Below are 22879 nucleotides of genomic sequence, written 5' to 3' on the forward strand. Positions count from 1 at the left end.
CACTGGAGACAGAACTTTATCAGCATGTGAATAAGCACAAAGTTTTCTTGCAGTTAAGGCAAATGTTTTGTTTTTGTTTTTCAAGTGTCAGTCATTTGGAACTTTCCATGCCTCAGGATAGTGCAACAAGAAAGGGCAGGAAATGACAGCAGTAAAATTCGTTCTTAAAAGAAAAAATAACAGCTCTGGCTGCAGCAATGGAAAAAAATAATAGAACTGTAGAATCCCAGGTCAGGTATACTATGAATACCAGAATACAAGGATCATCTGGTCATCTAGTGGCAAAAGCACACACTAGACAAGATGGCCTGTCCAGGTGAATCTTAAAATTGTCCAGTGTTGGGGAATCTACCACTTGCCTGGGGAGATTATTCCAATGGCTGATTATTCTTATTGTGAAATATTTTACTCTTGTATCTAATTGGAATCTCCTCATAAGTAGCTTGTATCCATTACCCTTTGTCTTTTCCATGGGACTCCTTGAGTCTCCATCTTCTTTGTAGCCACCCTTTAAATACTGGAACATGGATAAGGTCTCCCCTGAGCCTTCTTTTCTGATGGCAGAAGAAACCACTTCTCTCAGCTATAGCAAGCTTCTCAGACCTTCGATCATCTTTGTGGCCTTTCTCTTTCCCCTCTCCAGCCTGTCCACCTCTCTTTTGTACAGCAGGGACCACAACTGAACACAGTATTCCATGTGTAGCCTGGCAAACACTGAGTGGGACAAATACTTCTCTATCTGTGCTGGTGATGTCCTTGTTCATGTAGCCCAGCATCCTGTTGGCTTTCTTTGCCACAGCAGCATCCTGGTTTATGTTGTCCCAGGTGCAAGACCTTACACTTGACCTTGTTGAATTTCATAAGGTTCTTGTTAGCCCATTCCTCCAGCCTATCCATGTCTTCCTGCAGGGTAGCTCTCCCTTCCAAAGTGAAATATAAATGAGTGTCAGAGGTAACTGAGCACAGTACTGTTAGCATGAAGCCTGATCAGGAGCGACATCAGAGGAGCTGCAGGATGTTGATGTAGCTTGCCTGCAATTGTTAGCAAGAGCTTTGGGCTATCCTACACGTAGGTTCTGTAATAACTGTGCCAGTGTGTCATTAGCTGTAGGATCTAAGTGCCTAGGAATTAGCTGGGACACCACTGGGCTACATGCTGAACAAAGGACAGCCCACGCAACATATAATGAAAATAGTTTTTTCCAGTGATAACTTAGAGCACTTGAGTGATCACAGTCACGCTTAAGATTTACCATGCATAGATCAGACACAACAGTGGTGGCAAGCAGCTTCAGCAGAGGTGCTGTCCTTACCTGACACAGAGAGGGAAGATGGGGTTCCTGGGGCTTTGTGGATGGGGCTCCCTGACAACCCCTGGCAAACTGTGCTTGCTCAGAATAAAATGGTTAGACAATGAAAGCCCTTCCTAATGAAGATAACTCTTCATGTAATCTTGACATGATGTGAAATGTAGGAATCGAGTCAGCCATCAGTAATTACAGTACAACAGACCAGTGTTCTGACAAATATAGAAGATGGGAGTTGGACAAGCTGGACTGTGCTCCCAACTCCTCCTTGGCAGTGCCAGATATGGCTCTTCATCTGCTGTTTCAGCCACCTCATTGTTTTCCCTTAAAGTGGAGTTGCAAACACCTTTTTAGCTGAAGAAGACAACATGTTTGTAAGCACTTTCAGCAGGCAAAGCTATCAAAATGCTCTGTATAATTGACAAACATCAACTGGACATTGAGCAATTACATGAACACTTACTTTTCTTTTTCTTACATAACAAAGCATGAGCCAAAAGTTAGAACTACAACCTTTTGAATATGTGGGCCAAATTCAGCTTCTGCCTCTGCAATGCAGAGCTTGTCTGCAGCAGAAGAGAAGTCTTTGTGTAGGACTGTCTGTCTTTCAGATGGTTAGTTCTCTCACTCAGGAATTGTTTTCCTCAGCATTTGTACATGCCAAATGACAGCTATGACTGGCTAATTAAGAGGTACAGTAATTCATTCTTATTTAATATGAATGCAAGCAGTTTGGGGAAGGGCTCTCACTGTGACATGTCATTATCATTTCCTAAGTATCTGTGGCTGCCTCTGGGGGATAAGATACTCTTTAGATGAAAATGTGGCCTAAGCACAGGTATTACAGGAGTCAGAACTGTCAACATCAGTTCTGGTACTAGAGCTATGAGGAGTCTAGCTGAGTACAAAAAAACCCCTTTTCTCCTGCCTTTAAAGAAGAACTCCACTAACCAGGCTCTATTTTCTTAACCTGATTTCAATCCTGCTGAAAAAAAAAAAAATGTCCAGAACAAAAGGTAAAAATCATCTGAAATTCTGCCAGGTCTGGTGGAACACACTAAACCACACACAATTAGCATCAGTGAGACTACAGACAAAGTGTTCAGCAAGGCAGAAGCGCAGATCTTAGAAGGACGGGGGCCAGAGTACATTGATGTCTCTGAAGTTGCCTTTAAATAACTAGAAGACGAAATAAGAAGCATTTGGGGACTGAAATGACTGTGTTACAGAGCAGCAGAGCTGTGTGAACTTTGTGGCTCAGCTGCAGAACAGGAGCAGGAGAGGCAAAGAAGCCTTTCTGAAAGCTAAGCTTAGATTTGGACTGTATGGCAATTAGCAAGTGAGTTTTGCATGGCACTGCTTTCTGAAAAGGTAGAATTTTTACTTATCCCTATTCCACACCTGATCTTTTTTGTATTTTTTAATGAGATGGAATACACAGCATATTATGAGCAAAGCAAGGGATAGACATTTGCCTTTAAAATGGTATTTGGAGGTTAAAGCTGAGGGCATGAGTTCTCTCTGCAACCTACTTTCATTTATGATCTAAACTTAATAATGCTCTTAAAGACATAAGCCTGCATTAAGTGACTCCTTCACGGGGCTAGAAGTGATGGCTAGGACTTTGTTTAGTTACCTGAAGGAGTATTATCTTTCCCAAAATAAAAATTACAGTTATGATAGCACCAAACAGTTTGCAGATTGATTTCCTCTAAAATCCCACTGTTCTTTTTAAGGATCTGTAAAAAGGTTTTGGCTGGGATAGAGTTAATTTTCTTCCCAGTAGCTGGTACAGAGCTGTGTTTTGGATTTCCAACGAAAATAATGTTGATAACAAACTAACGTTTTTAGTTGTTTCTAAGTAGTGTTTACACTGTGTCAAGGACTTTTCAAATTCTCTTGCCCTGCGAGCAAGAAGGCTGGAGGGAACAAGAAGCTGGGAGGGAGACGGCTTGGACAGCTGACCCCAGCTGGCCAAAGGGATATTCCACACCAAATGGTGTCATCCTCAGTACATAAACAGAGGGAAAAGCTGACCAGGGTCTGCTATTTGGGAACTCTCTGGGCATTGATCAGCGAGTGGTAAGCAAGTGCATTGTGCATCACTGGTTTTGTACATTCTAATTCTTTTATCATTATTATTATTAATATAATTATTATTTTCTTTTCTGTCACATTAAACTGTCTTTATCTCAACCCACGAGTTTGAGTCTTCCAGTTCTCTCCCCCATCCTGCTGGGGAGGGACACGAGCCAGCAGCTGTGTGGGGCTTAGTTGCTGGCTGGCGTTAAATGACAGGTTTCAAGGGAGCATTTTCTAGGACTCTAAAATTTGCATTTGCAGCTCTGAAATTCAAAATATCTAGAAAGAATATGGAGAAAAATAACTTGCTCTAAAATAAGTCTCCTAATTAATGTTTGCAAGTAAAGTTATGCAGCACATTCTGTTTTCAAGGTCATCCACAGTAGGAACTGAAAAAATCATTACTGTTGTGTGATGATTTCATATATGCAGGTATGTGCATGGTTTTTTATGTATATAAAAATAAATTAGCCAAAATAAAGGAACAGTCTGATCTAACATCAAAGTTAGGCTTGCTATGAGTAGGAGATTGTACTAGATAAGTTTCTGAGGTCCTTTCCAACCTGAATTATTCAATGATTTTAACTTGCTTTTCTATTGTTATGATTAAGAACTTACTGCAGGAGAGATGCCAGTGCTTATTTTAACTGAGCTGCTATAGTAAATACAACTGCTTTCAATTAACAGCTTGTCTGCTAAGGTATTTTTTTCAATTTATTTTGTATTAAATAGAATGGCATTTATGCCTTGCTCTAGGTTCCAAAAAGCTTTGTGTGCCACTGAAAAATTGCTGCTCCCATCTCTGAAATGCAGTTTTTGATGCCTAACAAATTTTTCACTTTTTTTTTTTTTTTTTAAATCCAGTCAGAATAAGGAACGAAGTCCCAGCAGGTGTTAAGTGAAGCTGGGCTCCGTTTATTAACATCACTGGACTGACTCTTAGTGGCACGTAGATGCAGAGGGTTTTGATGTCATGTGTAGGGGTTGGTTCTGGAGAATGAGGTGCTGTTTACTTAAGGATGAAGAGATTCTATTAGTCCTTACTTGTGCACTGATCTTGGAAAAAGGAGAGGTGTCTTTGTGACCATCTCTCTGAAAACTCTTGAGGTGAAGAGTCCCTCCTGTACGGCAGGAGGGCTCCTCAGGGCTCTGGATCTTGGGTACTGCCATGGAATGCCTGACACGAGATCCCTTGCCCAGAAAGGTGCATGTTTAAATAAGAAGAGGGGGAAAAAAGAACTACAGATTGAAATAATTTTCAGTCACATGCTCTAAATTCTCCACTGTGTGAAATCCCATATTCTGTTGGAAAAGACCTCTGAGATCATCGAGTCCAACCTGTGACCGAACACCACCACGTCAACCAGACCATGGCACCAAGTGCCACGTCCAGTCTTTCCTTGAACACCTCCAGAGAAAGTGACTCCACTGCCTCCCTGAGCATTCCATTCCAATGTCTAATCCCCCTTTCTGTGTGGAAATTCTTCCTGATGTCCAACCTGAACCTCCCCTGGCGCAGCTTAAGACCATCTCCTATATCCCGTAGGACCAGCCGCTTGGAGCTGTTAGCACCGTCAGCGAACGTGTCGTTTCCTGCCCCTGGATCACAGCGGATCACAGCCTTTCGGGGCGCCGCTGACCCCGGACCCCCCGGGGCCGCCCGGCCGGGGCCGCCCGGCCAGTCCCGCCCCGGGGCCCCGCCGATTCCCCCCGGTCCCGCCCCCGCTGCCGGGCCGGGCCCCGCCCGCTGCCGCCGCCATCTTTGTTGATGTGTCAGCGCGCCGGGCCGGGGCGGCCGGCGGGGAACGGCAGTGGAGTGCTGTGCGCCGCCATGGCGGGGCTGTTGTTCACCTTGCCGGCCGCGTAGCGAGCGGGTGAGGGGCTGCACCGGGGGAAAGGCGGGCGGGGGTGTGTATGTGTATGTGTGTGTACGTATGTGTGTGTGTGGGTGCTCGGCGGCAGCGACCCCCAGCTCCGCGGGCGCTGCCGGGCTCCCCGAGGGAGCGGCGCGGGGCACCCCCGGCCGAGGGCGCCGGGGCTCGGGGGACGGGACGGGACGGCGCTGCCCGGCGGGGTCGGGGAGGGGGCGGCGCGGCAGTGATCCGCTTCGCTGTCGGCGGACGATAAACCCGGGGGGGACGTGGCCGCGGGGGCGGGGGGAGGAGAGAGGGAGGCAGACAGACAGACTTCCCTCGGGTGGCCGCGGCGGGGCATCTCCCCGTGCGGGTGGGGGCACTGGGCTGGCCACAGGTCCGTGGGTGAGGCACAGGGAGGTGGGAGCACAGTGACACGGTGGCCGGGGGGTGCAGTCCTGCCTTGACAGCCCCTTCTCAGCCAGGACCTCCGGGCGGGCAGCGCTGGCTCTGGTGCTGGCTCGCAATCTCTTTGTTTCTTGACAGCTTTCTCCTCCACGGTGTTAATTAGGTTGTCCTGTTTCGTTTGGCTGCGTCTTGATTTCTCTGTATGGTTAAATAATTAGGTAACAAACCCCAGTAACTGTTAAGCCAGTATGAAGGTTATTTTTTAGACTCGGCTGTGGTGCTGCGGTACAATGTATGTCCTGGCTTTTGCGGATGGTATTTGCAAAAGCTGCTTGCCCTTCTGGGTTTGAAAGAAGGACTTCAGCGAGGTGATTATGATGTAGGCTTGCGGATTTTGGCTCTTATCCTGGAAAATAGTCTGCACAGGTGAGTCTGATATGTGTATACTGCCTGCGAGACTCTGTGCAGACCAGCAGAGGATTTCTTGTGAATTTGAAACCTGGGTGTAAGATTAGAAGTATGGCATTCCAGCTTTAGTGTTGGTTTGCTTTACCTTCTTGTAAAACTGCTTTTCAGAAGTCAAAATGTTGCAAGCAGAATACGGTAAAACCTCACATGTGGCCAGTGTCTCAGAATGTTTTGTTGTATAGGGAAATTGTTGTAACAGCATGAGCCACAGCTGCTTTTCTCTATCTGCAAGGAAATGTAATCACTAGTGGCTATGAATGCTTGTGTTGCCATTGACTTTACGGAGGAGATGGTTAAGCTCTAGAAATATGGAAACTGAAAGTGAAGATGTTTCAAGAGGCCATAAGATGACATTTGAAATGACATTTTATGAAAAAAAACCCCAAACCTAGTTCTGTATTGCCTTTGAGTCCTCCTTTTTCTGAAAATCTTCCGTCATCTATTCTTGTCTTGGCTTTAAAACGGTATTATTCTATCATTTTATAAGACTTAATTTGGGGTTGTTGACAGATGTTTGTTCACTTTGTGAGGTTCAGTGTTTCAAAGTGTTGAGAAAAGGACTGAAGAATCAAATACAGAGAGTGTTTTTTTAGGTCATAGTTAGCAGCTGTGTTGCTTAACGCTACCCAAGGCTAATATTGGATTTCCCGAAGCTGGCTTTTTAAAGAACTATGAAAAATAGGAAGGCAGGTGGTTTTTTTTGTTTTTATAGTGTTATTAGGCATGTTGAATCAGTAGTCTGCAAGTTTTGCTGATGTGTGGGTTCCAGGAGGCAATATCCTATACTTAGTTCTGGGCTGGCTTGTTCTGAACTGATTTTCCTATTGCCGAAAACAATATTGGAAAGCCTTATGGATAATTCTTATCTTCAGGTCATAGACCAAGACCCTGCTGGATCAGATTGAGGGTGAGAAAAAAAGCATCAGAAACAAATTGATGTCATAATAGGGGACAAAATCATGACCCTAATTTCAATAAGTACATGGAATACTGGTTGATTTTTTTTTTTTTTTACTGTGATAATATTGTATATAATAATATCTCATATTAAGTAACAGAAGGCAGTCTTCTGTAGACTTACAGTTGACTTGTTCACATCCTTAAAGGACTGAAGATTTTACTCATTTGTTTCCAGGGATACTGGAGAAACTCTGTAGGAAAATCAGGTTTGAAAAGAGTAGAGCCTTAACCGTCCCCCTGAGTGGTGTTTTCCAGTATACAGTGATCATGCAGACAGTAATGCCATGGTTGGAATTTTACAACCCTTTTGCATGTTCCGGAAACAATGTGTGAAAAGAGCCATTTAAAGCAAACCTGCTGTCATCTCCAGTGCCAAATATGCTAAAATCTGTATCGTACAATACCATAACACACAGGTTTGTGAGAAGGTCTGCCAGGGCTCCAACTTCTGTAGTGTGAACAAGAGTTACAGCTTTGTTATAGGTGTAGAAGACCTGTCATAGAATGTGCGCTCAGTCGTAAATTTGATTTTTTTTTTATCCTCCCTTAAGACATTCTTCTTTGCACAGGTGATGTTATCAGTGTCAGAATGTGCATGTGAACAGGGCAGTAGTAATAATGAGTGCCCTGGCTGCTACTGGCCCCGTTGTAAGCAAAGCTGCAAGGATGATGCTGAAATCTGAAAGGTTAGAGTCGTGCTGTTGCTGGCATTGCATTGGTTGCTGAAGTGGAGACTCATTTTCTTAACTTAAGAGTTGTTCTGTGCTGAAGGCACAGAAGGTTGCAAGTCTGTACATAAACCCTTAAGTATCCAAGTCTTATGAAGTCCACAGTGAAAGGATGCTGTTGCTAGAATGTTGTTTTCCCCTGATAGATGAGCTTCCAACCTTCGGACTAGTATGACAAAAAATAACACTCTCAAGGTGTACCCCGTGGCTTGCGATGGGAACAAATCCAGCCTCACTTGTTAAACCTTAACTGATGGACTTTATTTTGGAGTGGTGCTGTTACTTGACTCCAGACGTGGAGTTAATATGACCGTATTATTAACACTTGCACTTGCACGAGGTTGGTGGAATACCGGCAGTGCCCTGAAGGAATCATATGCTATTGTTCAACTATCAAACTCGTGATGTAAGCAAGGATAAAGTTTGAGTAAACCTTTTCTTCTAAAGTACTTGTCCCATGTTCAAAGAATTGATAGAAATGCTGAGCTTTGCACCTTGGTGCTGGCATGAGGCTGTGCAGTTGGTGCTTAATAAAGTAAGACTAAAAAAACTGAGAAAAGTAATTGAGATTAAGTATTAAACTGATAAAAGCAAGGAAATCCTGAGAGTACCCACTGTGTACATGCACTGCTCCACTCCCTTCCCTTCAAGCAAGTGCATCAAAGCAAGTCTTTGTGTGAGCTGAGTCAGGAGCTGTGTCAAGTTATGCCTGGGCTGGAGGACTTGATGTCCCAGTGCACAGCCAGCTTTTCCACTTGTGCTGCGAGTCACAGCTGTGCTGTCTGTATTGCAGTCCTCGAGTGTTTCTGTGTGGATGGAGCCATGTTGCATTGCATCTTCCTTCTCACCAATACCCCAGTAATCTTCAGTCTGAATTACAACAGTATTGTCTATTTGATCTTGGACAAATGTGAATTAACATCGGGAGAGCTAGTGTAGGTGGGACTCAGGTGTGTTTCTTTTTTTCCTATGTATGCTCTCTGTGAATGCAGGAGTATAGGAGGACCGTGAGTGTATGAGACCTCATGATCACCCTTTGTTTTGTATGAAACACCAGCTGTGGTGATCAACTGCAGCTCTTCTTAAGCTTAAGAATTCTTAAGTGGTGTGATGCTTTTCAGTCCAGTTCATCTCCTTTTATTGTGTTTCATCACTTCTAATTTGGGTGGCTTGCTGCTCTGATTAATGTTATGTGCGGAGTTGTAACCAAATATTAGAACCTGAAGCCAGAAGGATTTTTTTGAAATTCATCTCACACTAGATTATGTAAAATATCTGATTTTGTGGACCTTTCTATCCCAGTCCCTTTTGAATTAGTTGAAACCTTTGGTTTGTCCCTCTACAGAACTGCTGTGCAGTAGAGCTGCGTTTCTTATTTTGTCATGTGGAATAGAACTTCTTTAGTTAAATTCTCTTTTTTTGTCCTGTTATAAACTTCAGTTGCAAATAGAATTATCTCTAGGATTTCAGTTTTTCTCTTCTGCAGTATTGCTGGTGACATATTGCTTAGTCTGGGAAAGTAATTTTTGTCAGAGTTCTTGTGAAAGATACCGTGCAAAATACAGGTTAAGTTGGGTATTAATTGGGAATAACAGTTAAGTCTGTTTTACCAGTGCAGTTTGTTTTGCAATGTGTTGAGCAGTAGACAGTAGTTAAGGAAAAAGTGGCTTCAGAAAAAGAAACCGAAAACCTCACCCAACAAGTGAAGTAGAAAGGTATGTTCACTCTGTTCAGATTAGTTTAGGTGAAAGTATTATCAGGATTACAGTAAGATAAATAAACTGAAAAAAAATCTCTTCAATTTTATTTTTAGTCTTACTGTCATGGAAAATTCTTAGCAAGAGTTCTGGTGCAATGACAGGTTGGCACTCACTTGGAAAAGCTTGAATAATGATTATTATCTAGTAAAGATGTGAAAAGCTTTTGAAGAGAGGCATCTTGGGTTTTACAGTGGAACAACCCCGCTATAAGAAGATAGAAATGTTTTTGTACCCCAGAATTATTCTTTACCAGATTTATTGGGTTGCCATTATATATATGGTAGCATGTAAGCTGTCCTACAGCTTCATTTCTTATCTGAGTATAATAGGTTGGAATTAAACCTAAATTGAAGTGGCAACTGATTCTAACAGTTGTCTGGTGGTTAATGGTTACTTTAATGTCTCTGTCTTAGGATAATGTGTTTAAAAATAATAGTACTTTATTGTTCTGTAGTGATTCATCTAAGATTGTTTCTAATAAAATATATTGTACTGTGATATCTAAAGGAGAGGAACAGTCCATTGTGGAACAAACTGTTCAGACAAATTATGGTCATTATAATAAATGCTATGGCATTTGCAAGGCTTTTTTACATGTAGCTTCCTAAAGTCTTATTTTGGTTGCTGATAGCTTCACATGTGTGTGCCTTTCAAGAAAACTCTAAAAATCATTATTATTCTCTTCAGTGTTCTTCAGCCAATAAATACTGATTAACTCTTCGAAGTGAAGTCCATTTCCTGTGTTACACTGGGTTATATTGCATCTCATGTTAACTCGAATTTGCAGTTGAAAACTGGCTAAATCATTTGTACTTTGTCTTTTTGTTGCCCAGGAACTTTCAAGAGGGAAGTAGATTTGTAACCAAACTGTTCAAATGCTGCTGATGTGCAGTTTTTGCTTTTGTTGGGGTCTTCTCATGAGCATCTGAGCTCCATCAAAAACACTCTTATGACCATTGAAATTTCAGTCATATGTCACTTCACTTCATAGATCATGAGTGGAAATGGAAGGCAGTATTGCCTTAGCTATTGTCCTTAGGCTAATTGTCCTTAGCACAGCCTTTAGTCTATACTGCAATGTTTGGGGAAAGAAGCAACATATTATTGTAGTATAAATGATAACTGTGGTTTTGTTAAAGTTATGTATTTGTCTTTGCTTCATGAGCAGTAGTACATAGTGATGCTTCATTGAGTGCAATGAACTGCATGTAAAAATAAATCTTGTAAGTGGGAATCTTCAAAATAGATGTAAAATGCATGTAACGTCCTCTTGGAAATTAATGACTGCATTTCAATCTGCTGTTGGGTGATACAGAAAAGAAGACAGTGTTTTCTTTGCCAGTTATAATTTTATGAGGATAATGCTTTTCCTTTTAAAAAAAAGTCTGTTGTCCACACCTCCCAGCTCTAGATTTAGCTGGACTTTTTTTGTAGCCTTTTGGTGTTTGTGTATTGGCTTTTATTATTATTATTATATCAGTTTTGAAAGGTTATGCAACTGAGTTAAAAATATTTCTGTTTTCAGATGTAACATATCAATGAACAGGCTTCTTGATGACTGGAGAGCTGTTGGAAAGCCAGAGTAATGAAATAAACAGTTTCTGGTATCTGTTTAGACCAGCTCCAGCTTCAGGTGCTTCAGTACTCTACTTTGCTGTCTGAAGAACTGGAGGTGAACAAACAGGGCAATCATTGGGAAAGCATTACATTTCTAAGTGGTTTAACTGGGGTGTAGAATTTTCTGTTCATCTAACACTGGGCTATGCAGAGATAAAACCCACAACTCTCTAGATGTGAAGGCAAGCTGTATGTCCACTTTCCTAAATTCAGTTTTGCCAGAACCGTAGTGATTCATAAATGTCTGTTTCTGGCACCTCCAGTATCAAAATGAAGCTGTTTTTTCCTCTCTTGTTCCTGCAGTATTGGGATCTGCTAGCAAAAAAAATCTTTGTAAACCCATATATCAAACAAGCATTTTTTTTGGTTGAATTGGAGAGAAGGATGCAGAAGAGCAGAGGTGTTTGTAAAATAATTAAGAATGTGGTACACAGAACAGTAACACAGCACCTGGAATAGACAGCTCATTATTTTGAAGTTTTTGTAGTGCTACCTCAAGTTTTTTGGTCTGGTACTAGGGAAAAGAAGTAATGATTTGCTTTCATTGGGCAGTCTGAGGATCTTAAGAATAAACCTCTTTTATAGGTGTCTTCATAAGAAGCTCTCCAAAGGACAGGCATTATCCCTTCTGGTTATTGACACTGCATGCTAAAGCTGAACTGTGTAGTTTGGAAACCAGAACCAATGTGGAAGGTTACTGAGTATTACAGAGCATTTGAAGAGACTACTGCTTAAGGGTGTTTGCTTAGACTTTTATGATGAATTTCCAGTGGAACTTGTCTTGAGAATGTGCCGTCTTATAAAGCCAAATAAAGAGTAACAGCAGCAATTTTGTGAGTTATTGATCCAGTTATTGAGAAGGAACGAGGAAGTAAGCATCACAAATTACAACATAAACAGAATTGCTCTGAAGCAATTTCAAGGGCCTTATTATCTAGGTAGTTTTTTCCTGTAAACATGTGGACTTTGTTTAGAGGTGTGCAGTGTTGCCTTAGCAACACTATGGGTGCTGAGTTGACATCTATGTAAGAGTGGTAGGGACTTCTGTGAGCATGGGCTGCTTGTGTCAGCGTCACCAGATTTTTCTGTCACTGAGCTGCTTGCCTGGCCACGTCATGGTACTTATGACCCTCCTGACTGTTGGAGTCAGCTGCCCATGAGCCATGGAGTACTTCATCTCTCCTTGTCCCCCACCTGCTCTCTGAAATGCATCTTATCTGTATTGCAGCTTTGAGTAATTTTGAGACTTTAGTCTATTATTGAAAGGAAGTTTGAGTACTCTGCTGTGACGGATCTGAAATGGAAAGAGGAAAGCTTTGTAAATTTACCTTGTACTTCTGTTTAAAGATGAGCTTGTTTCATAGCCTAAAAAACCTGTTTTTTACATATCCAAAGCTGAAGAGCACATATGGTCTTAGCTGATGTGAGAACTGTTTTTTCGTGATTTTGTGGATTGTATGTGTACTTGTTTGGAGAGCAGATGATTCCCTCTTCATCAGTGACTCTGCTACAAGGCCTCTCTTAGGAACACAGCTATGAGTGAAAAACACGTACCCAAAGATGATGCAAACCCATTTCTTGTTGAATGGAGCTGACATAATTGACTGCTACTGTCCATTATATTATGTAATGTGTGGTTGAATGTGTCTCAGGTACAGTGAACTGCATTTACTGTATTAACTTCCTGTTACTCCCCTTTCAGAAGGTTTTGTGCCTCAGTCACTTATCTCAATGCTCTTCGCTTTCTTTTCAACCCTGGGTTGAACAAGGTTTTGTGTGTGCAGACACCCATGAAGCCTCTCTCTCTGCAGTATTTTTAATCTTTGTAGCATACTTTTTTTTTTCTTTTAAAGCAGTAATTTTTATTTCTGAAGACCATGACCATCAATCTGTTTGCTTACAGAACCACCCCAGGCACACACTTCTGTCGTTCTTTAATCTCTTTGTTGTAAAAGAGCCCCACTGCGATAGTTACTTGGTGACAAGGCACACACTTTATTTTTCCCCTTGTTGTTAGTGAGTTCTTCTAGACAACCACACCTCAGCAAATGCTTCCTATAGTTATCATTTGTTATGTTTCTTTAGATGTCCTCTTGCATGTATTTTATAATTGGCTGAAGCAAAGTAATTTCCTCCTTGCCTATTTACAAGTTAAGTGTTGATACTTTAGGTCGTACTATCTATTTTGTGAAATTAAAGGTTAGAGTTAATAGGGAAGTCCTTTGTAGTCAGGGATTTAAAAGAATCATGTTTGCATTGAATAGGAAGATTGAAAAGACAGGCAGTTTGAAATGACATAATATTGAATTAAAATGTACCAGATCCTCAGCACGTGCCTGTACTCACAGGATAGCAGGCTACAGTTGGGACAGGTTGTGTTCCTAATTAGATCTAATTAGACAGTAGAAAGCATACAGGGAATTGCTTTCATCATGAATTACCTTTCAGTGGCTGGGAATTAGCAGTACTGGAATGGGGGGGGAGGGGGAGGAGAAGGATTTTCAACCAGTACAGTGGATGCGCAGGCAAGGATGAGGGTGTCAATGGCTTTTCTAAAAAGTAGGAGTGTATGTACTTTTCAGCAGAGGAAAGGGAAGGATTGACTGTTGCAGAGACTGCTTTCCTCTTTGCCAGTGAATGGACTCTGGAGTGAGAATTCACTGTTAAAGCATAAGCTTCTCTGTACTGCTGCTGAAGGTGGCTACAGGAAATATTTTTTTCTTCTTTTTTTTTTTTTTTTTTGCATCTTATAGAACCGTGTATCAAGATTTTTGATGTTCTACCAAGCTAATCAATACTTATGTTGTATAAGATACTTTCTTGAAGACCTTAAATGAATGACTGTCACATTCGTTGCTATTTTTATCATTTGGTTAGCTGTTAATAGAGGATACTTCTTTTGTGTAACAAAGGAAGTGAATGAAAAAAATGTTATTTCCTGAGTATTTGCATTGCCTTACATACCTATGAGACCCTTCTGTCTTAGAAAGCTGTTGTGTTGTCCACTTAATGTATTGGCAGGCTCTCTGCTCCCTGCTTTTGATTCCAGTCACTTGTGCTATCAGCAGTTCAGCAGATAAGCACATCTCAATTTAAGTAGCATGATAAATGGTTGTAACCCTTGCCAGTACCAGCCTTTAATGTTGTGTGTCCTGTGGCTGCTGTTTAACTACTTATCCGTTTTAAATTTTACTTTAGGACTTGGAGATCCTATGTGCTGATGCAGATTTAAACTCTAGTTTTGTGAGTAATGAGGAAAAGTATATATGGGCGTTGCATCTTTGAAGAACACATCTTTGATGAGAGAAAACAGTATATCTTTAAGAAAAAGGCAAAGTTTTGCTTTTGAAGGGTACAGTCTGTATTCTGATGTATATATACAGGGAGATGTTTTGTTTGCTTGTGAAAATGCGCCTGAGGGCCCATTAATCTGCAAAGCGAGTCTGGCTGAGCTGTGCTCCTGTTCCTCATTCTCTGCTGCTCACATCACCACATTTTCAATTGCTGCGTTTCCACTTGCTTTGGTTTGTGTTGCTGCATTGTGGGAAAACACAGCCGGCTGTGTCCTCAGCTGTGGAATAGGGGCAGGGACACGGGGAAGGTGTGTTAGAGTGTCAAACTAATTGTGAGCTGTAAATCAGAGAGGAGGAGGAGGACTGGTCAGACCAGTTGTTTGAGTGCAAAGAGTCCTGTCACAGCAGCAGCAAAGTGTTACAGGCCAGTGACAGAAAGCTTTTCACATGCTGCACTAGATGGATGGAAGTTATTCACGGTATGTGAGCAAGCAAGCTTGGGCTGGGCTGATCTCAAAATGCCAGTTGGAGAAGTTCCTGCTCGGGCTTTTAAGCTGACTTGGTAGTGATTACATTATCTGTGACATAGGGAGCAGAAGGGACATACACTGTGAGGGTGAGACAAACGTCACATGGAGGGCATTAGGAACAAGACGCTTGTGCTGTATTGTTAAGATGAACATCAGCCCTGAGGAAGGAGCAGAGCAGGTGGTTGAAGGTAGAAGCTTAGCAAAACAGTGCAAGAAGGTCAGGGAGTGCTCACCTGGCACTTTGCTGTCAATCAACACACTGTGTGCTTGTTTGGTGTTTGAACATATCATTACATAAACTACTTCACTTACTTGAGTCAAGATTTGCCTTTTTTGATTGTTTTTGATGCCTTCTGAAAATCTTGTAACAGGCACTAAACTATTGTATTTTCTTAAAGTGCAATATTACTTAACCTTAGTACTTTCCTGATTTTGAAAAATCATTTGTAAGGCTGAGTAGGGTGATAGAAGATTGACATTGAACCTGGAAAGGCATGAAGCTGCTATCAGATGTGTAGCTGGTGTCCAAATAATACCTGCAACTTGCTATATTTGTGTGTTTGATGTAAAACAGTCAGATAGTAGCATGTCTCATTTCAGCTAGCTACTGCTGGGCTGGAAGTGTTGATCCTTTTAAGCTTCTTTCACACAAAACCTTTTGCTTATGAAGCCATGAGCCTTTCCTTTAGTAGAGTTACTGCAGTTTTCTGTCTCTGGCATTACAAAGGAGGTATCTGCTATACTCAGTTGCCTCAGGGAGGCACAACAAACTCTGGATGTTCAAGAGACATTTGAATATCAATGTGAACTTGCACTGCTCCACGTGATGTCTTTGTCTGGACGTTTCTGATGTGAATATAAATTGTGATCCTGTGGTCAACTGTTAAGTTTAGTTTCTGTTTAAAAGTTAGTAATTAGAATGCAAAAAATAATACTATTCAGTGACAGTAAGAAAAAAAAATCTACGTATGTCATGAACAGATCCAGATAGATTTGGACAGATAAGTCTAAAATGCAGTGTATTGGAATCAGAAAGACTGGGAACTTAATGTGGTAAATTTTATTCTAGGTACTATTGAAAATTAAAGTAGGACTGTAGGGAACACTGAATCATAATTTACTTTTCACGCTTTAACCACTTGGAATAATCACTGCTCAAATTCTTACATTTGATACGAAACCTACACTTTATTTATGATTGATATTAACTGTAAACTATTATGGATATAGAGTAGGTGGCTTTTTTTTTTTTGCTCTGTGACTAATTGAGTTGTGCAAATAATTGTATTTCTGCTTCCATGTAGATTAATCTTTCTCTTTAATTCACAGTGTTGTTTATAGAAGGAAGTAATAAGAAAACTTAGTGACCTCCCTAATGTGCTCTCTTAATAGGGCTGTATTTTTCACTTGTTACTTTCAGATGAAGATAAACACCACTCAGTTTGCTGACTGGACGGGAAATTTTAGGTATAACAACCAACATAGAAGTTCATGTATCTATCTGATTCTACCACTTTTTTCTTGTGGAAGTGGTGAACTGCAGCAGCTGGACAGTCATGAGCAGGGTTGAGGCAGTAGTACATCAAACAGCTACACGTTTTTGGAGATTTTATAACGCTTTAGAAGATACTTTATAAAAGGCTTAAAATAAGCTAAAACCCCCTCTGATCATTCTATAGAAAGCATCAGCAAGAACTTAGACTGGAGTAACTGCTATAGAAAAAAATACCTCAGTACCTTAGCTTTATGCTAATATAAAGTTCTTTTACAGCTGAATGGATAATAATCTACCTATGACGAGAGGGAACACTTACTAGAAGGTGAAATTTTCTTCCATGTTAACTGTATCATTTGCAAATTATCTTACAGTTATTGACTGTATTAAGTGCACCAGTCTCAAAGCATTGGTTTTTACTGACTTTTTAATTAAGTAGGACCTAACGTGTTCTGCTACTGTCAAACTGAGCATAACTGCAAAAAAAAAAGTATTCATTCTTTTGATTACACATTGAGATTGTCAGTTGGGGGTTTTTTTGTTTTAGAATATCAGTAGTACGCTGTGAGCTTTCATTACTAGCAGAAGTTACCAGAGATTAGATAGGTTCCAAAAGAGCGTTTGTTTGGACTGCACAAACCAAGTAGATGGATTTCTTGGCTCCAGTGTTGACCTAAACATAAATCATTTGAAGCAAAGAGGAATCAAGGATTTTATTAATTATTGAAGATCTGTTTGTAAAATTCTCTCATTCCCCTTCTCTATTCTCATTTGTACCTGCCCCTTACTATTTGTTCATGTTGATTTGTACGGAGTTAGAGATTGTGGCATTGAGGTTTTTTGCTTTGAAACCAAAAAGGAAAAGTGGTTTGCATGTTACTTAATAAATGTATAATTCTTGTTTGATTACTTGTGACTCTTGTCCAGTCATGTCTTGACATGTTCCCTTTCATACTCTCAGCCATATGCTCAGTTTTTGCATACGCTTTTCTCTTGTTGATTAAGTGGCAGTTGTAGCTCAGCTGTTGGTTTCAGATCCTGGTGGTAGATGTTTTGTGTGATGGTATTTCCTGGTAGAAACAGCTGGGCTGAAGGTGCTGCTTTCTTTCCTTAGCTGATTTTTATACCTAATAGTGCAAGGTCATAGTGGTAGCAATTAGTGACAGACCTAATGGGACCTACTTATCCTTCTGCTTTAGCGATGTGAGCCTTAGTATGGAGTGCTGGCTAATAAGGCAGGACTATGGGGAGTGGAGCCAAGCAGTACAAAGGGGTTTCCTTTCAGACTGAGGCAAAGGGCAGGGCATGGAGCATGGAGCTGAGTGACTTGGACTGTGTGACTATGTGAGAGAGAGCTGAACAAATAAGAAAGCAAGGGTGAAAACAAGTTTGATGTTGCAAGGTGGCAAGGTTACTGCTTTCTTTGAGACAACTGTTGGAATAGCAGAGTTGAATTTATAAATGAAGAATTTGCTTTGTTTTTAAATAGCCTAATTTATCCAGTATAGGGGGATAGGGTTGCATCTAAAAGTTAGGGTTGCTGTAATGAATTTCTCCTAATGGAAATAAGGGCTTCTTGTGCTTGCTGAAATTGCCAGTAGTCTTACCAGGCACCTGACCATCTGGAAATCCTGAAAAAGAAGATACAGTCTTATACCCAGGCTCTTCCATAAGTGTTCTGGCTATTGGCATCTCAAGATAGTGTCCTATTAGTAGAACACTTTCTGCAGAGCTTTTCAAGTCTTCTAATATTTGCTCTGCAAGCTACTTTTTGAGAGAGCAGATCTGCCACAGACCATCTGTGCTCTTCCACAGGGGATTTTGGTTTCTTGAAAGCAGATGGGAAAATAGAATCTCACCCCCATCCTCCCCCAGTCCCTTCCCTTGGGTTCCTGGGTACACACACATTTGCTGTATGACTGCTGAGTGAGGATGTGACAGTAAGGAAGTTGAATATTCTGGCTGGCTGGGGGGGAGGTCACCCTATGTTGTAAAAATGAGTAAGTCAAGACATATTGTTGCTTTCAAATAATTTGTAGGAAAGTGAAAGCTGTAAACTCTAGATGGTTACTTTTTTTGTCATTTTATGTCTGAAGTGCTTTTCAGAGGTGATTACTTGGAATTTTTGTGGATTTAAATGGTAGAATTATTAATTCTAAAAATCTGGTGTTTTTATTGTCTTGGCATTTACTGTTTCACTAATTGCTGTTTATTATCCCTGATTTCTCACCTTGTTTCAAAGAAAAACTTAATATTGGAGCATTTACTTAAAGTTGTGCTGAAAGAGCAACAAACTCTGCATAACACTTAACGCTTTGAATTTTACTTATAAAGTAGCCTTTATCTCCCCTCAGTCTCTTTTGGTTGTGAATATAATATGTTGTGTAATATGAATTCTACATCTAGATTTCTGAAGGAAGATTATGGAGGAAGATTTACCGGAAATGCAAAGCACACTGGAGTCAGTCAATCTGTCAGATGATGCCTCTTTCAAGACCCCAGATAATGAGAAGTGTGATAAAACATCTGGAATGGAGGACTGCTCAAGCATCAGTTATACCGGAGATGTTGCTAGTGTCTTGGAAAGGGAATCAAATTTACCCTCAGATCAGGATTCAACTGCTGTTGGCATAAGCAGCAGTGGGGCCCCAACAGAAGGAGAGCAGCAGAGTGGAGGGACAGACTGCTGTGCCAATACCTGCTGTGAAAGAAAGGTAGAAGGCTCCACGAAAACAGAACATTTACCTACTGAGGAACTTGAACAACACAATCCAAAAATTAACCAGACTGAACAATCATTAATGGAAATATTACAAGATCTAAGGGAGGAGTCTGACTTCGTGAAAAAATCAAGCGATAAAATCTATTTAGAAAGCCCTTTCGACACAGACTGCACAAAGAAGCTTATTTCCACAATACATCAGACTTCCTCACAGGAGGATTTGCTAAAGGAAATAGAATCTGAACTCTTATCCACGGATTTTTCAAAGGAGCGAAAACTCCCAAATGGTGTGCAGAAGGGTGAACATGCCTTGGCTGTGTTTGAAAAATGTGTGCAAGACAAATACCTGCAGCAAGAACAAACTATAAAAAAGTGAGTATTTGAGTATGCTCATCACAGTTGAAGGTTTGTACTGAACAATTTCGGCTGCGTGTTGTGTGCAACTGCATATAACATTTTGATATGGAGCAAATTGTCTCTTGAGTTGTTAAAAGGATAGTTAATGAGCTTTTTCTAATTATATTCTCTAAATTATTTTTACTTGTGGTATGTACTTGTAAATAAAAGCGTGTGCTTAGATATCTGAATTCTTGCAGAATTTGGCAGGAACTGAATAGCCAACTGTGTCATTGAATAGCCTGCCAGTGTCTAGAATTGCTTAAATACTGTAAAAGTAATGGTGAAATACAAATAGTCCGGGATTCGTTCAGTGCATATGTGTCTCGGGAGAAATGAATCTTTGTAAGTACTAACTCCCACAATGTGCATTTTATTTATGTTTGAAATTGCTTGTTTCCTTTTCAAGTAATATTCAATCTCTTGTCATGATTTAGCAAAGCTGTTAATCAGCTGAGAACTATTCTTTGAGTTGGAAGTGTCATATATAGATGAATCAATGTCTTCCCACATTTTATTGGACAGCTTCTGAAGTACATGGCTTATAAGCTTTGCCATAATGAACTGGGCTTAATGGTTCTACCAGGCAGTGTGTACAACATGAAGAATATTTCTGTTCATCAAAAGCTTGATTTCATGATCCCTTACTTGGTGTTTCATGTTTTGTTCCCTCCTTAAAAATGTTCAGGTGGTTTTGCTTACAAGTAGCCTCTAATTTCATATTTATTCCTTTTCCCAGAGCTGGAAATGAGTGTCCTGCTTTTCATATAAAGCTCTCAAATACCATGATATGGGAGGACATCAGAAGAAGGGAAACCAGATAGAGGGAGAGTCCCAATAGGGAAAATGTTCTCTTGCACTTCACCAGTTAACCTGAGAAATCATAAATGTGAGGAAAGTCAATTGATGACAGGAAGGCATGAGAATGCACAGTTAGACATTGAGTAGTTACAGAGAAGGAGTGGGAATCTGAAGTGATGGGTGTGTAGATAGTTGTAATTCCAGGAATTCATGAGGTAATGAGTTTTACTTGTTTAAGGTAAACTCAGACAGGTCAGCGTTTTCAACCATGGACCAATTACTTCCTTAAAGACAAATGTTTATGTATATATGTACATGTTATGTATACATACAGAAGGCTTTTTATATAAATATATCTTTGGTCTCTTCAGCTGAATTCATTTGACTCTTGGGGTCACCTGAAGAGTGTAAAACTGCTGTGGAATATGTCATGGTTGGTCCAAAGAGTATTCTGGGTTGTGTTTATTTTGTCCCTGACTTTATGATCAGCAGAATTTCTTGCAACATTGTTCTGAAAATAGCCAAGTTGTCTCCTATGATCAGATCTAAATATATATGTGAGCAGGTATGGCATAAATTAAGAATTTGTAATCCTGGAATATTCATTAACAGATCGAAACCAGATCACAGGTGCTAAGCTGTCTTTCACTGGTTTCTACTTCCTTATAATTTAGGAGATTAGTTTGTTTAGAGAAATTTTTTTTTTCAACAGAGTGGAGCTAAAGATGAAAATATATGTGTAAAGGGATATTTAAATATTTTCTCGCAGGTAAATGCATACCTTCCACAAATTCATGCAGTTAGTGGCCTAAAATACCCACCATCTAACAGATCTGCTAACATGTAAATATATTTGAGACCTTTTATTCAGCAGTTCTGATAATGTAACTTCTGAGTTTTATGCTAGAAGGTCAGACTAGGTATGTGGTGGCTTCAAACAGCTGAGCTGAACTGGAACTATTGGTAAAAATTGAATTTTATAAGGAGCATGAGCATGGACACTTGTTATTTACCTACTTAGGACTTAAAAGAATCAGGATTCCATCTCTTACCAGGCTGTGAACTTCCAGGGGCTCTCTGGGTACTATTCACTTCATTAAGTGAATAAAATCTCTGTATTTGCAGACATTTGACTGGTGGAACTGTCTGACTGGAAGTTACTGTCTTACATGTACCTTAAAATTACTAACATGGATAACTCTGGAGTTTCAGAGAGTTATCAGATGTTTCATGTCATCTGTATCACAACAACCCCAAAATACTGGAAACAAGCAGTTTCCTCACAAGGAAAATGCTGCTTGCTGGTTTGGAGTTAAGTTTCACAGGCACAAAATTATTCTGAGGGTTTTTTTGTAAGGCTTTCATGAATTTTATTAGGATTTCTGGCTTCCCAATAAAATTTGGAGATCGAAGAGCAAAAATCATGTATCTCAAAATTGAAAACAAACAACAAAAAAACTGATGTACTTTGTTTTTAATTTCTTTTTTTTTCTTTACAGATTGATTAAAGAAAATAAAAAACATCAGGAACTGATTTTGGAAATTTGCTCAGAAAAGGACAACTTAAAAGATGAGCTGAAAAAACGAACAGAAACAGAAAAGCAGCACCTCAGCATTATTAAGCAGGTACAGATAACAAAACAGAAGTGCTGGTTAGTATCTCACCTGTATATAGTGTCACTGTTGCCACTGTTTAATAAGACATGATCCCTGGTAGCACAAAGAAGGAAGGGATGCCAGTGCATATTATTCTGAACTTTTTAAGAGGATAATTCTGCTCTTCTATTTCAAGAAATGGTTTGAAACCCTTTAGTGTCTTTGGATAAACTGACTTTGTATACAAGCATATCCTCGGGGACTTGTTAGAACCACAAAAGGCCAAAGAGTAACATGGTGTGTGCATTGATATGGGCTGGTTTTAGTGTGGGAATAAAAGGTATCATATCAGGTGTTACAAACCTATCTGCTGATATCCCTACAGTTGGTTGGCCAGCTGATTACAGATGGTATTTTGGAAATCTGGCAAGAGAGAGTATTTAAAATACTAAATTCTGTTTGTCAAAGTAGTGGTGACTATCCTGGTTGTCAGGTTTCTCTGTTGATGTCTGCATCACACAGAAATCTGTTCACAAAACAGTTGTTAGGCTTATAGTTCCAGAGGAATATATTAATGTGTCTGGAAGCTTAGTCTGTCTATAGTCTGCTTAATTTCAAAGAGTCTTTGAAAATCCATGATGTGATTGAAAATGGAATTGAAAGGTCTTATTTTTAGGCTACAAATTAGAGTTGCTTGTGCCTGAATAAATCAGTATGAGCAGTTCACTCATTTTCTTTAGTATTTCCATGATAGCACTGTATGATTTCATGAAGGTATATCATGCAGCAACTGCTTTGTCCTGTTCTGAAAAAAAGCCTTTGTGAGGGAGTTTGTGATATTACATGCTTGCAGGTAATTTCAG

General features: G+C 40.3%; 1 protein-coding gene across 3 annotated transcripts in view; it reads left to right on the top strand.

Annotated features, from left to right (window-relative positions):
* Positions 1 to 5138: 5138 nt before the first annotated feature.
* Positions 5139 to 22879, top strand: part of CCDC186 (coiled-coil domain containing 186) — a 36099-nt gene continuing 18358 nt past the window's right edge. Inside the window, exons 1-3 of one of the 3 annotated variants that reach the window (XM_032694307.1) lie at positions 5139 to 5263; positions 18908 to 19595; positions 21920 to 22046. In XM_032694307.1, coding sequence (XP_032550198.1) covers positions 18925 to 19595; positions 21920 to 22046 — 798 coding nt within the window. In that variant the 5' untranslated portion in view covers positions 5139 to 5263; positions 18908 to 18924. Of the gene's footprint in view, positions 5264 to 5992; positions 6077 to 11179; positions 11200 to 18907; positions 19596 to 21919; positions 22047 to 22879 lie in introns of those variants that run through there. The other 2 variants (XM_032694308.1, XM_032694309.1) reach the window with 2 other exon arrangements.

Source organism: Chiroxiphia lanceolata, chromosome 8, assembly GCF_009829145.1.
Source record: "Chiroxiphia lanceolata isolate bChiLan1 chromosome 8, bChiLan1.pri, whole genome shotgun sequence".
NCBI lineage: Eukaryota > Metazoa > Chordata > Aves > Passeriformes > Pipridae > Chiroxiphia > Chiroxiphia lanceolata.